Source organism: Silurus aristotelis (genome assembly GCF_946808225.1).
Source record: "Silurus aristotelis genome assembly, chromosome: 5".
NCBI lineage: Eukaryota > Metazoa > Chordata > Actinopteri > Siluriformes > Siluridae > Silurus > Silurus aristotelis.
In genome coordinates, this window is record NC_139578.1 from 30738912 (window position 1) to 30756712 (window position 17801).

At 39.5% G+C, this 17801-nt stretch overlaps 2 protein-coding genes across 3 annotated transcripts in view; one reads left to right on the forward strand and one right to left on the reverse strand.

Moving 5' to 3' along the window:
* Positions 1 to 17801, forward strand: part of LOC310726770 (Fc receptor-like protein 5) — a 314771-nt gene that overhangs the window by 211126 nt on the left and 85844 nt on the right. The gene's annotated exons all lie outside the window — the stretch shown is intronic.
* Positions 1 to 17801, reverse strand: part of LOC310726767 (sialoadhesin-like) — a 185253-nt gene that overhangs the window by 54847 nt on the left and 112605 nt on the right. The window contains exon 8 of the mRNA XM_083542624.1: positions 8750 to 8998. Coding sequence (XP_083398750.1) covers positions 8750 to 8998 — 249 coding nt within the window. The remainder of the gene's footprint in view (positions 1 to 8749; positions 8999 to 17801) is intronic.

Consider the following 17801-nt stretch of genomic DNA (forward strand, 5'->3'; position numbering starts at 1 on the left):
AGGAAGAAGAATGATGAGTACCATCCCAAGAACACCATCCCTACTGTGAAGCATGGGGGTGGTAGCATCATGCTTTGGGGGTGTTTTTCTGCACATGGGACAGGGCGACTGCACTGTATTAAGGAGAGGATGACCGGGGCCATGTATTGCGAGATTTTGGGGAACAACCTCCTTCCCTCAGTTAAAACATTGAAGATGGGTCAAGGCTGGGTCTTCCAACATGACAATGACCCGAAGCACACAGCCAGGATAACCAAGGAGTGTCTCTGTAAGAAGCATATCAAGGTTCTGGTGTGGCCTAGCCAGTCTCCAGACCTAAACCCAATAGAGAATCTTTGGAGGGAGCTCAAACTCCGTGTTTCTCAGCGACAGGCCAGAAACCTGACTGATCTAGAGAAGATCTGTGTGGAGGAGTGGGCCAAAATCTCTCCTGCAGTGTGTGCAAACCTGGTGAAAAACTACAGTAAACGTTTGACCTCAAACGTTTGACCTCAAACAAAGGCTACTGTACCAAATATTAACATTGACTTTCTCAGGTGTTCAAATACTTATTTGCAGCTGTATCATACAAATAAATAGTTAAAAAATCATACATTGTGACTTCTGGATTTTTTTTTTTAGATTTTGTCTCTCACAGTGGACATGCACCTACGATGACAATTTCAGACCCCTCCATGATTTCTAAGTGGGAGAACTTGCAAAATAGCAGGGTGTTCAAATACTTATTTTCCTCACTGTATTATAACACAATTATTTAAAGCTTTTTTTTTATTATATATTTATATCTCTCATAATATTTAAACAAATACAAAGTTAATGTTCCTCACCAGAGATCCATAGAGGTTGTGGATTGCTGTACAGTGTGTGACTGACTGGTTCTCCTCTCTCTCCTCTACACACATAAACTCCTGTGTGATGAAAAGCAGAAGGACTGAGAGTGTAGGAGCCTCCAGATCCTCTGCTGCTGTCTGAGAGAAGCTCCACATACATGATATAGCCACGAGAATTGTGTATTGCAGTTAATCCGTCTCTGTAGGGAACAACTGTGTACCAGCTGAATGTCCAGTCTGTAGAGGAGTCTGTAACCTCAGAGCTTAGAGTCACTGAGTCTCCTTCAGTCAGCCAGTTCTGTGGAGATACACTTAGTACTGCCTGTGGTCTCTCTGTTACACAGGGAATACAACATTTTTATTTAGCAGAGTTATATAATTATTATTTAAAAGGTATTTAACAACGATACAATCTAAGAATGTCAGGTGTATTTAACTGTGTAAGTTATTTAAACAATAATAGTAAATAATAAAAGAACAAAAGAAACTTGTATTCATTAAGCACTCTTTTTATTCAAACATCTCCTAATCCTGTTGAAAAACCAAAGGAAAATCACTAAATACCTTTTGCTTTAATCTTTACAGAATCACTGAGTCCTGTGTAGTAGTAGTTGTTGATGTTATAGCTGTAGATTGTCCTGCTTGCCCAACACTGATACACTGTTTCTCCTGCGTTATCAACTGTCACACTGAGTGTGTTGTTAGATACAGTGTTCAAAAGCTGTGAATTTTTGTACCAGAAAAACTCCCATCCAGTCGTCTCTTGCAGCTCACAGCTCAGAGTGATGGTGTCACCAGTGTAGATGAAGCTCTGAGCATTTACTCTCACAGTCGGTTCGTACTTTCCTGTCGGAAAAATTATGGTGTCTGTGATTTTCACTTTCCAATATAAGCAGGAGATTCACTGTGCCTTATCATGTGACCATGTCAGAATTAAATATATTTAACATTTGATACAAAATGTAAAATTGATGTTGTTTATTTATTAAACTGTATGATTTCTTACATGGTTCTATTTTGTATCATTTCTAGCTATTTTCAAAAATTCTTTAGTTGCAGATAATATTCTAGCTAATAAAAATAATTATAATTCAGAATAAAATATCACAATGGTAGAATCAGCTGTGCATAGTGAAGAAAATTAAGCTTCATACACATGAAGTTCAGGACCTTAAACATATATTAAACATAATTTAAAACATTAAAGAACAAAAAGTACAAACTTTTTTCAAAACCTGTTGAAAAACAAAAGGAAAATCATGAAATACCTTTTGTTTGAATCTTTACAGAATCACTGAGTCCTGTGTAGGAGTATTCATAGTTGTTATGGTTGATGTAGATTGTCCTGCTTGCACGACACTAATACACTGGTTCTCCTGCATTATCAACTGTAATGTGGAGTGTGTTGGTAGCTACATTTTTCACAAGTTGTGAATTTTTGTACCGAAAAACTTTTCCATCCAGTCATCTCCTGCAGCTCACAGCTCAGAGTGATGGTGTCTCCAGTCTAGATGGAGCTTTCAGGATTCACTCTCACAGATGGTTGGGGTTTTACTGTTGGATTGAAATGATGAAGGTCTCCGAGCTGCTTTTCACTTTACACTATAAGTGTCATGCGGGAAACGGAGGCGGAAGCCGAAGTAACAGCAAATAAAGTTTATTCACACAAAAAGGCAGGGCCAACACAAATACTTGCTGAGATAGGGTCTACATGAAGCCCGATTGCGAGCAGCTTTGTGCGGGCAGGGCATGCACGAGAGAAGGAGCGAGGTGCTTCGGGGAATGCTGAGGTTTGACAGCCGGCGAAGGGGGCATGGCAGGGGGATTCCTGACACCAACCCCCCCAAAGGGGCAGCACCGGACACCCCCAACCCATAGAAAGCCCGGTGGGCCGGGGCACTCGGAGGAGGGCCCCTCCCATCGTCCAGGGTCAAAGGGGATCCGGCTGGAACTGCCAAGGAACCGGGGAAAGCTGTGACGGAGCGACCACCCCTGCGGAGAGCTGGAACGGGACAACGGTCACAGCGCGTTCCCGGAATGGAGCACAGCCCAACGCAGTGGCCAGGAATGGAGCGAAGACCTCGGCGTAGCCTGGAGGCGGAGAGACGTCACCCACGGAGACCAGGAGCGGAACGACGCCCATGGCGAGTTCCAGAGGCAGGGAGACGCACCCAGCGGAGACCGGAAGCGGAGAGACGCCCACCACGGAGGTCTGGAGTGAAACGACACCCTCAGCGGAGACTGGAGGAGGAGCATTGTTCTCAGCGGAGGCCAGAGGCGGAGTGACGCCCTCGGCGGAGACCGAAGACTGAACAACGACCACCCCGGCGACCTGGAATGAATGGATGTTACCCAGGAAGGTCTGGAATGGGGCCTTTTCACCCACGGGGACCTGGAACAGAGTGACGCACTCCGCAAAGACCCAGACAAGCACAACAACCTTGGCGACCACCGGAGGCGGGGTGGAGCTCTCACCGGGCCTACCGGCTGAAGGACCCCCTGGATGGAGACCGGAGACGGAGCGACGCCCCTGACGGAGAACAGAGGCCGAGCCGCACCTTCAAACAGAGTCCCGAGGATGAGCCACGCCCTCATCTGGGTCCTGAGACCAGACGACGTCCTCGATGGAGCTCAGAGGCCAAGCGATGACCTCGGCGGGGTTCATTGGTGTGATGTCACCCTCCGGGGAGCTCAGGGACGAGACGTCACTTTCCAGGAAACTTGGAGGTGAGACATCACCATGAGAGGGGCTCCGAGGCAAGACGTTGCTGTGGGAGGAGTTCGGGAGCGAAATGTCGCCGTGGGAGGAGCTCGGGAGTGAGACATCGCAATGGGAGTAGCTCGGGAGTGGGACGTCGCTGTGGGAGGAGCTCCGAGGCAAGACGTCGCTGTGGGAGGAGCTCGGGAGCGAGACGTCGCTTTCAGAGAAACCTGAGGCAATGGAGCTCTCCACAGGACCTTCACCCACTGCTTCCTCTTTGGAGAGGTCCAGCCACACGGTGATACCTCCACCCAGACCCGGGCCGGTGTCCTCGCTCTCTGGGGTCCTTGGGACTGCCAGGCCGCCCTTACTTGCTCTGGAGGCTTGACGTCACCTCCGGCATGACTTGTAGATGATACGTTGCCCTTAGCTTAGCTCTGGGACAAGACATCGTCGTCAGAGGAGATCAAGAGTAAAACGTCACCCAGAAAGGAGCTCTGAGGCATGGCGTCGCCTGGAGAGGAGCTTGGAGGCGTTGCATCGCCCATAGAAGAGCTCGGTGACGTGGCCTTGTCCAGAGAGGAGTTCGGTGGCATGGCTTTGCCTTCAGGCGGACTGTGAGGCGAGACGTCGACTTCAGGGAGACTGTGGGGTGAGCCGTCACCTTCAGGGAGACTGTGGGCCGAGCTGTCGCCTTCCCTTTCGCGGCCAGGTGGCAGTTCGACGTCCCTTTTGCGGCCAGGTGGCAGTTCGACGTCCGTTTTGCAGCCAGGCGGCGGTTTGATGTCCCTTTTTTGTGCCACAGACCGGTTTAATGTCAGAAAATATTTTTCACAGACCGGCCTTTAATGTGTGGTGGATAAATACAACAAAATAAAATGATCCAACCGGCATAAATAATGGTATTTTCTAAATATAATTAATAAACGTGAATCCACTGTGTTGGAATTTGTTCGCTTTACAAGCTTGGGGGTTTGAATTTAGCAGTAATGTATTATGTGTTCGAGGCCAGAGCCCCTTTAAGAAGGTAGTGGATGGAGGTAAGACATGTGACCGAGGCATCATGACATGCATCAAGAGCAAGTCATAGACAGATGTGGTGGAGAGAATCCGGTAATTTTCCAAAATAAAACATCGTTCAGAATCAGATAATAAATAAAACGGAAATAATGTAAGTTATGTATTCTTTCTCTGCGGCCCAGTACCAATTGACCCACAGACCGGTGCCAGTCCGTGGCCCAGGATATCTGTGCATAGTAAGGCTTTAACAAAACTATTATAGATTTAAATCGCCACACTGACAAAATGCCTTATGACCTTACTTTCCATTTTTGTTACTATTATGCTATGTGCAGTAAAATATCTCAGTCCAGCAAGCTTAATCTAATACACACTAATACCAAACTAATGTACAGCACGTTTGACTAATCATTATTTACCTCAGTGTTAAAGAAAAGAGCAATAACTGTGCACAAACACACAGAGGGGAAACAGTTTGTGGTGTGGTTTGTTCTATTTTAATGCAGTGCAGTTCTTTGGGAAGAAAAGAGCAGCTGTTGAGAGAGTGCCGGTGGGAAGACACGTACTGGGATACGCATGCGCGATAACAACGACCGCCGTGAACCAACATATACCAACAATAAAGGACAGTGAGAGTGTGGAAGTTTAAATAGGAGCTGGTGATGATGATAAACGAGCACCATATGTGCGCGATTGAAGCCGGGAGCTTCAGAGAAAGCGGCCGAGAAAACACCTGCCACGCTGAAGGGGGCCAATGGGGGCGTGGCAGGTGGATTCCTGACAGATAAACATGTACTGTATGTATTTTTATAGCATGCCTTCATCGAACAAATCGCGGCAACGCTGTTGTGTAAAAAAAACCCTTCAAAAAAACACGTGCATGCACATTCTCATTTATTAACGCACATCATGTACATAAAGAAATTTCAAGCATGTTAATATACTGCCGCCATTTTTATTTTCATCGGTTACTTTGATGCTTTTTGGCGACCCCTAGGACATCGACATAACCGGGTTCCACTGTATATCAAATGTTGAAAGTGAGACATTTTGAAATGTCATGCCAAATATTAGCACATTTTGGAATCCATGAGAGCTTCACATTCCAAAAAAAGTCGGGACAGGTAGCAATAAGAGGCCGGAAAAGTCAAATGTACATATAAGGAACAGCTGGAGGACCAATTTGCTAATTTGCCAATAACTTATTAGATCAATTGGCAACATGATTGGGTATAAAAAGAGCCTCTCAGAGTGGCAGTGTCTCTCAAAAGTCAAGATGGGCAGAGGATCAGACTGCAGACTGTTATAAAAAGAAGAGGGGACGCCACACAGTGGTAAACATGTCCTTGTCCCAACTTTTTTGAGATGTGTTGATGCCATGACATTTAAAATAAACTTATTTTTCCATTAAAATTATACATTTTCTAAGTTTAAACATTTGATATGTCATCTATGTTGTATTCTGAATAAAATATTAAAATTTGATTTTTTTTTTTTTTTCACAATTAATGTCCCAACTTTTTCGGAATTGGGTTTGTATTAATATTTTTTATTAAACTAATTTATAAAATAGTTGTTATATGAATTTTAAAGGTAAAAAATATGCAAACAAGCATTGTGTATATTAAATTCACTTTAATAAGAAAAAGTAGAAAAAGAAAACCAGTGAATTGCATTAAAAAAATATAGAACCTTAACCCTAACCCTAGAAATGTTCCAATGTACAGGAAAATTATGAGTATACTCTACTACTATGTACAGGATAGGGATGAGTATACTCTATGACTGTGTTCAGGAGGGGGATGAGCATATTCTACTTAATAAGGAGGTTCTGGCCCAATTGTGACCGCTGTATTTTTTGCAGCATTATGCTGGGGAGACAGCATAAAAAATAGAAAAACAATAAAACTCAACAAACTGATAAAGAAGGCTGGCTCTGTCTTGGGATGCTTCCTACTTTTGATGGGTTCTGAAAAAAAAAATAAGTCACAGATCACCTAGTGCCATCTGAACAGAAGAGCATTTTCAGTAACAGGCTTATTCGGTTTCTCTGCAGAATGATACAGGAGGTGTTTTTTATTTTATTTTGTACAATACTTCATCACTACCAGGACATATTGTACCAATGTATTGCTTTCGGTTTACTAGTCCAGTGGTCCCGGAATCCTGGGCCACGGACTGGCACCGGTCCGTGGGTCAATTGGTACCGGGCCGCACAGAATTAATACATAACTTACATTATTTCCGTTTTATTTATTATCTGATTCTGAACGATGTTTTATTTTGGAAAATGACCGGATTCTCTCCGCCACATCTGTCTATGACTTGCTCTTGATGCATGTCATGATGCCTCGGTCACATGTCTTACCTCCATCCACTACCTTCTTAAAGGGGCTCCGGCCGCTAACACATAATACATTACAACTGAATTCAAACCCCCAAGCGAACAAAATAAACAAAAAACAACACAGTGGATTCACGTTTATTATTATATTTAGAAAATACCAATTTGTATGGTTGTATCATTTTATTTTGTTGTATTTATCCACCACACCTTAAAGGCTAGTCTGTGAAAATAATGTCTGACATTAAACCAGTCCATGGTGCAAAATATGTTGGGGACCACTGTCCCAGACAGCTGCTTACTGACATAATAATTGCACTCATACAGGTAATTGTGGCTGAACTGCTACATTTACTCAGGATTAGTAATAACAGTTATATTTTCTTTATTATTTACTACTAGTTATAAAATTACTGTACATGTTTATTTGTTCTTTCTCAAGGCACAAAGTATTCATTTGCTGCTGCTGATGATTTTGAAATGTGAACTCCAACAGTGACACAATTTTCATATTTTTGTTGAGTGTGATAAAAAAAAACCAAAAAAAAAACCAAAAGAAAAACAAAATGTAAATTTTCCAGCTATCTGTTACATGGCCGTAGATTCAGTGTAGACAAACATGTGGCTCACTGTAGATATAAAAAAAATATACATTAAATTACACATTAATATAAATGATAGAAAGTTTATGAATTCATATCTGTGAATATTGCTATCTTTCCTATTACAGGTGTTTAAAAAAAGTTGTATTTGTGTCAGTGTTTTTACACATTCATAGCTAACTATGTCATGACATGAGTTATGTATACAGCTATCAAGCTAACATGAATGACTATACAGCCTGTGAAACATGGTTTTGTATACTAGCAGAATGGTGTAACTGCTGGATGCCAAATTCTACCCAGTGCACCTTTAAAATATTTCTTCATGGTGTTAGAATTGGTTTTAATTTATATACTGTAAATGCCTTGACTCTTACCTCCGTGTTGTGCTTCATCTCTTAGTAGACAGTAAAATCATCCACAGATTTTATGTCTCCTGTCAAATAATTAAATCTTATGACTGAACTGACTATAGAACATTTGAAATTTCACTGATATTCATATACATTGGCTTCACATTGTTAATAGAAAACATTTGCTGTTTGTTAATAAATACACAACATTGGAAGATTTAAAAATACTCTACCAATGTTTCTTTTTGCCTTCATTTTCTTTGTGACCTGTGCATAAATGACTTCGCTGCTCTCAGCTTCAGCTTTACCTGAAACAGTGCAGTGTGTTAAATACTACAAGACATTTCTGTTTGTTACTGTACACAGTTCATCTGAAGTTGAATTTAATTAAATCTACCTGTTCTCCTCATATCTGCCAGATCCACATGGGAATAGATATTATCACTTCCTAGTAGAAATGGAACAAAGATTTAAAGAACAATGTCTGAAATGTAAATCATTGCTAAGTGTTATATATATATATATATATATATATATATATATATATATATATATATATATATATATATATATATATATATATATATTTATGAACAGATGTAAAAGGAAACAATCAGTGAGACAGAGTCTGACCAGTCTAAAGTGATGTGTGTTCTGGTGTCCTCCTCATTCATCCCTCACACTGACCTTTTGTTTTTTTGCAGCACCACAGCAAGATCATTAAGAACAGTAAAGCAATGAACAAAAGTCCCAAACTCGCAGACACTGCTGCTCTTCCTCTAATGGGTATAGAACCTGAGACTGAAGAAAGAACAATATAAACTAATTACAATATAAAATAATGCACATATAAACTGAACCAGTGCAATACAATGAAAGGGTTGAAATAAAATTCTTACCTCTGACTGAGATCCAGCTTCTCGGTGACTCTCCTCTCTCTGGGTGTTTACAGTGGTAGAAACCTTCATCTGACTTTGAGACTTTATAGATGATCATCTCTCCTGTAGTCTGGTTCTGGACGACTAATCCATCTTTATAGAAATCAGCTCGGAGGTTTGAGGGATTTGTGTTTTGAAATAAACAGCGTAGATCCAGAGGATGTCCCTCTATAATAGGATGGACAGGACTCTCCAGGATCACATCACCATCTAGAACACAAAGAACATTTCCTGAACTATGGATACATCAGAACAACCGTTTATGAAAACTGAATATTGAAGAATCTTTCCACCTAAAGACTCACCATGAACTGTGATGTTGACAGGATTACTGTTTTCTCCAGATTCAGACTCACACCAGTAAACTCCAGTGTAGGATGTGGAGAGGAAGCTGATGTTACATGTAGATCCTGTAACTGATCCCCACTGTGAACAATCTAACAGTCCTCTACTGTCTGTGTATCGTCTTACTGTCCATCCAGTGGAGTTACTCTGGTCCTCACAGCTCAGTGAGAGAGAGTCACGAGTAAAGTGTTGAGTTCTGCTGGGACTGATGATCAGAGACACTGGAGGAGATTCACCTGAAACACAGAGAAGGCCTATTTACATAAAAGCAATGCAATGTCATGTATAATTAATAAATTCTGCAAATATACTATCTATTTCTCAGCAAAAAAACTATTATTTTACAAGATTGTATGGCATTTAAGCAATGGTTCACAGTGAATTACCAGAAAATACATTGCATAGTTTTTGGCATCAGTATGAATGGCAAAAGGTTATATCAACCTTGAATTTAAAGTGAGGACCAGGTGCTCACAATCAAGAAATAATATTAGCAGGAAACATTATGTCTCCTTAACACTAGATGTCACTGTTGCTTGAGTGTTACTTTAGTTCTAAATAACACTACCTCCAGGTCACTTTACTGCAAAGCATATTAGTTTAGCCCATGCTCTTAAACACGAAATAAAGTATTGTCAATCCCAGGATTTGTGAAAGTTTAGAGTTTTTGGGATGTACAATTCCTCTTGCCTTTATGAAGTCATTGACAGACTTGAAATCAAATTCCCACCAAACTGTAAATTATGCATATTGTTTATTAGTTTGACAAGCTTTTTGAGAAAGAAAGAAAGAAAGAAAGAAAGAAAGAATACTTATTTCTATTTGTTTCTGTTTAGTACACATTCAGTTCATTAAAATGTATGTATACTTGGTTAAATCATTAATGGATACCTGGTCTCCTTTTCTTGTATTTAAAATTAAATTATGCTGATCCCCAACCTTTTCCTGCATCTTGTATGTTCCCCATAAAAATCTGACCCAACAACAAGGGTCAGATACGTAATATACAGGGGACCACAAAGCAAAATCATCGTAATGTACTTGGGTCTCTATAATTATAAACCATAATATACAAATTATGCATTATCAAATATTCATCCCTTTCTATACTTTCAAATAATAATTATTTTTTTTCTCACCTCTGATCCATGAAGGCTGTGGATTGCTGTACTGTGTGTGAATGGCTGGTTCTCCTCTCTGTCCTCTGCACACATAAACTCCATTTTGATGAAGAGCAAAAGGACTGAGAAAGTTGCCTCTAGATACACTGCTGTCTGAGAGAAGCTCTAAATACATTATATAGCCATGAGTACTTTTTATTTGAGTTAATCCGTCTCTGTAGGGAACAACTGTGTACCAGCTGAATGTCCAGTCTGTAGAGGAGTCTGTAACCTCAGAGCTTAGAGTCACTGAGTCTCCTTCAGTCAGCCAGTTCTGTGGAAATACACTCAGTACTGCCTGTGGTCTCTCTATTACATAGGAAATAAATAAAAAAATAATGCATTAAAACAGCTATGATAAATACTTTTTAAACGTGTCCATAGTTTAAGATAATTTTGACCATTAAAAAATATCCAGGAATTACAAGAATTAAGCAATACTTGTTCTTTTAAACAAAAATTTTTAACAAACCTGGGGTCTATCCTTTGTATTTTGCTAATGAGGATTGCTGAGAATGGCTGGTCAATGGTACAATGGTATTCCAGCAGAAAGTTTAAGACTTTAATAAAGATTTAGTAAAGCAGGTCATAGTAACACAGTACAAAAACACTGTCCTTAAGAGCAAAAACCAGCAAACTGAGCAATACAGAGTAGGCAAGAGAAAAGTCTGAAAACACAGTCAATAAATAAAAAAAACCCCTAAAAAACAAAAACAAAATCAAGCCTCGTAGAACCAGGGAGTATGTCTGGACAGGCTTGAGACAAGAGAGGTGGAAGGCTGGGTGGATGCGGAGGATTTTAGGGAGTTTTAGGCGAACTGCCACAGTGTTGAGGACTTTGAAGGTGGAAAAGGGTCCAAAAGCTGTGGCAGGACTTGAGGAGCATAGATCAGGTCTTCCTCCAGACACAGACAGTGGTTGACCAAGGCAAAGGCAGTTGGGAACAAGGCACGTACTCCTTGACTTTTGGCAACCAGAACCGTTACTGAATGAGGGACAAGGTGCACAAAGCTCCCAGGTGGCAAGAAAAAGGGGAGTTGGCGCACCTGGGAGCGCAATTGTTCTGGGACATAGTCTCCTTTCTGGGAGATGCACAAGGGTATAAGTGGTTGTTTTTAGCCCCCCTTTGAAACAGAAAAGGTCCAATTCCTCTGTCAGTGGTGTCAACCTCTATGATGAATTGGCAGAATGGATTAAATAGTGTCAAAACAGGTGCAGCTAAACAGACTCTTAAGTTTCTGGAACTTAAGGCCTGCTCAGCCTAGAGTTCCAAAAAAAAGCAGGTCGGGTGAATGTGAGTAGATTTAAGGCGGTAGCTGCTCCAAAAACAGCAGATGCCAAAGCATGGATTGTGCATGGTGATAATTTTCCCCGCAGCAAGTAAGAAAAAAATGTGAATGTCATTCAGGTACACAAATGGCGAAGTGATCCAACATGCCCAAGTAATACCTCATTTACTAGAGCCTGGAACACTGCGATGCAATGATTAAGCCAAATGGCATGACCAGATATTTGAACTGACTGGATGGGGTGTTGAACTAAGTCTTACAATTGTGCCTCTCACCAATAAATGAAAATTAGTAAGCGTTATGCAAGTCAAGCTTAGAGAAGATGGTGGCACCCTAGAAGAGACTGAATGTAGACAACATTAGTGGCAAAAGGTACTTGTTCCTTATAGTTATGCTGTTCAATGCACAGTAGTAAATGCAGGGGTGGAGGTTTCATCCTTCTTTTCAATAAATAAATAACTCATTCCTGTGGGGGGGATGGACAGATGATACCCGTGGCAAGGCCCTTCGGAATGTAACCCATCATGACCTTCTGCTTGCAACAAGTGGTAAAAGCTCCTGTGGGTAGGAGTGGTTCGAGCAGGTTAAACGACAATTATATGTTCAGTGCGAAGGAAGGGACGATTTGCTGAAAACCGTGCCTAGGTCATGAAAGCATGCAGGAACAGAAGTGATGTCAGCTGGCTTGCTGTGGGTGGTAACTGGGAATGGGGAACATTAATAAGGCAGTTTGTCTTGCAATTGACCTACAAATACAATACCTGGTCACTGGTCCAGTCAAGGTGAGGGTTATGTTTCTGAACTCAAGGAGAAGCGAGCAAGGCTGGAACCTGGGATGATAGGATGATCAAAAGGACAGTTGATTGACCAACTCCTCATTCAGGAACTTGCCATATCTCCTGGAGTCCACAAAATCAATCAGTTCACAAGCCTGGACACTGATTCAAATCTTTGTATGGGACAGGACTCTCTTGGTGCAATGTTGGCCCATTCTTTAGCACTGAGCCCTCCTTTTTGCTAGGCAGGTCCAGCAAAGGACAGTATCCATAAAAAACAGTACAGTGGAAAATGTAAAAACCTGGAAGAGTGCACTTCAATATGTCTGATGACACAGAAGGGCACAATTCAAAACCAGTAGTACATGTTGCGAACCTGGAAGAGATTGCCACATAAGATGACACTTTTTTCCTCTAAGTGTTATTGTTCAATGGTTAAATGTAATCTGTAAAAACCTTATAAAACCACACTTTTACAGAATAAATATGTACACATATTTACAGAAATAAATACTAAATATTAAAGAACATTCTAAAAACTTTATTTTTTACTGCATTTGCTATGCTTGAAAATATTATATTTTAAGATTCCAACAAAATAATCATTTAAATGTTTTGTGTAATAACTTTACTTATAAAGACATAAGCAAATCCTGTGTGGCAGCGGTTTCGCGACTGAGACAGGCAGACTTTGAGGAAAGACTGGCCAATCCACAAGTGGGTTTGGGCGGACGCTGAGGAAAGGTTTTGTGGGTTAGCCCTGGCATAAGTACTGGAAAGGAAGGTGCTGGGGCAAAAATGAAAGTATATACATATTAATACAAAAAGTAATACAAAAAAACTCTGCTTGGTGAACTAGTGTCTCTCTTTCTCTTTATTGCCATCGCCTGACTGAAACAGAACACACTGATTAGTCTCATCAGCTACAGGTGTAGGTCTGACCACTTACCACTGCCACATCCTGTTTTGTAAAATCAGCCAAATCCAGAGCATGTTTAATCTTATGAACCTGTTGCTGTAACAGTGTTTGTTAAATCTAAAAAATGTTCTCTTTTGCAGTTAGTGTTTGAAAAGGAAAAGAGGAGTACGAGTAGAGTGCTTAGAGAAAGAGATACACGGAGAGACATGTGTGTGTGAGAGAAAAAATTGAAAAATAAATCTGGTTCTGCCAAAACTAATCTCGAAACACCGTTCTTCCTTCCCTGAACCAAACAATCTCCTACAAACAGCAACACCAGGATCAGTTTCAAAAAACCAAAAAGGCACCTGTATGGAAATAAGGAATAAAACAAGACACACCGCTCACTGTAATTTCCACATGATCACTGAGCTCTGTGTAGCAGCAGCTGGAGCTGGAGCTGGGGCTTTTAGATCTGTAGTATTGGTTCCTCCTGAGTGCACAACACTGGTACACCATATGTTCTGGATCATTAACTGTCACATTGAGTGTGTTTGCTTGTTCACTGTTCTGAAGCTGTAATTCTTGTTTATTTTTATACCAGAAAAACACCCATCCAGTCATCTGCTGCAGCTCACAGCTCAGAGTGATGGTTTCTCCAGCGTAGACAAAGCTCTGCTGATTCACTCTCACTGTCGGTTTGGGTTTTTCTGTTGGAATAAAATAATCATGTTAGAACTGTTTTTCACGTGTCATAGCACAATAATTCACTTTTGTGTTTATCTAGCCATGTACTGTATGTTTATTTTGGTCATGTGCCTGTTGTGTATATGTTTTATTTATTTATGCAATGTCTTTCCGATGTAATGCCTCCCATGAGCTGTCCATGCCAACGGGCAACAGCATGACTTCTGCTGATAATCTGTCCATGCCAGGGAGTCGCAGTGTAGCCTCCTCCATGACCTGCTTATGCCTGGAGGCCAGCAGTAATTACTCCACAGCTTCCCTCCTGATCCAGGGTTTAATGTGCGCCTCATAGCACAAGCATTTGTTTCTGTGTTAATGTAGCCATGCTTGTTTTTGTCGTGTGTCCATTGTGTATACATTTATTTCATTCTTGTCATGTCTCCACCCTTTCCGTTTTTTGGTTATGGTGTTCCTGTCTTGTCTCTTTCACAGCTGTTCATAAATCTGTCTTTAATTCATATATTTATATACCCTTTATACATGAGCGAGAGTGTTGAGTGCAGGAGGGAGGCGTGGCTGGTGGTTCTCTGACACATTCACACACACAAAATTATTATTTTTTATTTGCACCGTCATTTCAGTTGTAATATCATGTCACCATGTGGGGTCAATTAACTTGGTTATGACTTAGAGTGTGCACCCAACACCCAGAGAAGTATCTATACATTTAGAAAGGATGGACAGGGGTTGTTTGACATTACCTCAGCCGTCAGGATTTATAGTGGGAGAACTGGCAAGACCTAGACTGATGTCATGTCAGTAAGGAAAGCCGCATCCAAACAAATATGGATGAATAATTCAAATCCAAAGTAATGGATCCCAAAAAAAGGTCTAAACCAACAGGAGACCAATAAAAAAAAAAAAAAAAGGTGCAAGTGTTAAAGGTATGCATGTAGCACTATCGTTTCCATTATGAGGATAGTATAGGCTAATGTATTTAATAAAAAAGGATAACAACTGTATATATGTTATGTTATTCTATGTTACCTGCTATGCTACTACTCATAGAGGAACAATATATATTTTTTTACATAACATTACAATTTATACTAGGTAGTGTGCATTAATGTTTGTAGCTTGCAACCAAACAATTACAATCTAACTAGTCTAGTTGAAATGTAGTTAATGTAACACTTATTGATTTGTTGAACTTTAATCGAGGTGATGTCATAAAGATTTCCATTGATTTACTGATTATGTCCTAAACTGAGTTCAGAAAGGGAAATCTTGTGTTAGCTAAAAATGCTACCTTAAAAGATATTTATATTATGGGGATATAGATTTTATATGTACAGTATATTATGGCTAGAATTAGCCATAGAGTTGTATAGGTCTTTGGTACGGGGAGTTTGATCAATCATGCACAATGACGTGCATGTATGGTTGCATATAGGGTTGATGTAAATTATGATTTTGCAAAAAAATCTTAGGTTGGTAGTAAAACAAGGTCACAGTAACCAAAAGATATTAACATTAAATAAGAACCAGCAAAATATGAAAAATACAGAGACTCACCTGATACAGTCAGTGTAACAGCATCACTGATCTCTGAGCTCACAGCGCCAATCCATTGTCCTCTGCAGGTGTAGTTACCACTGTCAGAGTATCCAACAGAGCGGATTTTAAATGTCTCCATCGTGCTGTCTGTAAAAATTCTCTCTCCTCCCTCTATGAGTTTACTATTATTTTTATTCCAGCTGAAGGGCATCTTAGCAAGTCCTCTTTCTGGTATGCTACATCTGAGAGCAACAGTCTCTCCAATAAACACATGTGTGTCAGGTTTTATGGACACCTCCGCTTTATAGCTCCCTGTAACACATTCTGTTGTTAATAAAACTTACATAATGTAGATCCAAAATGTAAATTTTTTAATTACTTCTGTGTATTTTACTTTCTATTAAGAAATCAAGGGCATCATGGAATATTATATTTAAAACTATTTTATGATAATAAGTATCATATGCGATCAGTAAACTTGTGCTATTTTATGGTTAAAATGTTAATGAATGTAAGCAGAACAATATGTGCACAATTATTATTTGCTTCAAAATAAACAATTAAGGGTAAATTAGATATAAATCACCTTGTGACTGGGCCAAAAGTGACATTAGCACTAAAAATAAAAAGAGACAGAACATGACATAAATATATTAGCATTAATAGACACCAAACCCACAAGATTATTTATAAAGATCTACTCTAGCATCTTACAGTTCTCTGAATTCAAATAATCACAATTAGAGCCATAATAGATACAGTGAGGTCAGTGTGAATTAAAATAATTCACTGTGTAAATACTGCTAAATGTTTTCCTGTTCCTATCAGATTAGATTTCTTGTTGGTCAATTAACCCTATCAGCACTTACAGAGGAAAGAGTTAGTTATTGCTGGCACATCTACATTCACACCTTCTCTGGCACCTTAAGATGTTGTTTTATTACATTGTATTTAAAGGGAAACAAAACTTAATATTACTATGAACTGGTCTATGCTTTCAGGCCTCTGAATTATTTGCTGCCTTGTGTGTGTGGAGTACTAGAGAGAAGCTTATTTTATTTGAAGTTATTGCTCTTATTTTTAACAGATTTTGGTAAATAAAGATTATTAAATTTGCTGTGCATTTGTTTGGTTTAAATGTGTATTAGATTAATCTAGCAGTACTGAGATGTTCCTTCACAGAGACCATAAGCGTCAAGATTAGGGCTTGAACTGGGTTCAGTTTGGGGTGGACCCAAGTACAAAGATGGACTCAATGAAATTATTATTATTAATTTTTTTTTGGTAAATTTTTTGGTAAATTTTTTTTTTGGTAAAAAGGTAAATCAAAGGTTCCGATGAGCAGAAGTCTCTGGCTTGACAAGCACAAAGACAAAGCAAAGTACTGAGGAAAGAGGGGAACTTAAATACTCTGGAAGGATTAATGAGATGTGGAGACAGTGGACAGAATTTTTAAAATGTATCATCTTATATCTTAAATTTTAGCTTTACAATGAGGTCAGTGTACTTTGGGGGCTCCACTTACCCAATCTAAATCCAAAAGAGTGCCTTCAGTATGTACTGAAATAGAATTGTAAATGCACTGCATGAATTTGTAGCTGAGGAAATCTGCAGCAATTAGATGTAAGGATAGACCAAAATCTCAGGAAATATATCAAACACCCCCTAAGGGGTATAATAAAAATTAAAAACTGAATATTGTGTTCACTTGTGTTATCTTTTACTAATATTTAAATTAGTTTGATGATCTAAAACATTAAAGTGTGTCAAACATGCATAAAAATAGGAAATCAGGAAAGGGGCCATCAATTTTTCACATCACTGAATAAATATACAGGAATTGTACAGAATGCCTAATAAAGAATGCTCAGAATTCTTATTGCTCTGATTATTTGTTTTATCTACAAGTGGCTCAGTTCTAGAGGCTCTGGCTTTAATTGGTGATTTTCATATTTTTTTCCTGGAAAGAACTCACTGAGGATCACTAAAGTTACATTTACTAAAAATTGAACTTCAGCAGGTAAAGAGTTAAAAAATTGCTTACATATCTAAGTTTACACCTTCCCCATTCTTCACATCTCAGATTAAATAGCGGCATTAAATTATAAACTGAAATAACAACCGCAAACTTGTTTCTGCTCTCATGCCACTAATAATAATAATATTAACAATAATAATAAAATTGATGAGAAATTGTATTTTTTGCATAAAAATTCTAACAATATTATTTTTTATTGCTGTGCACTACATTGGTGTTAGTGTTTATAATATTAATAGTAACACAATTTTAGATGTAGGTCA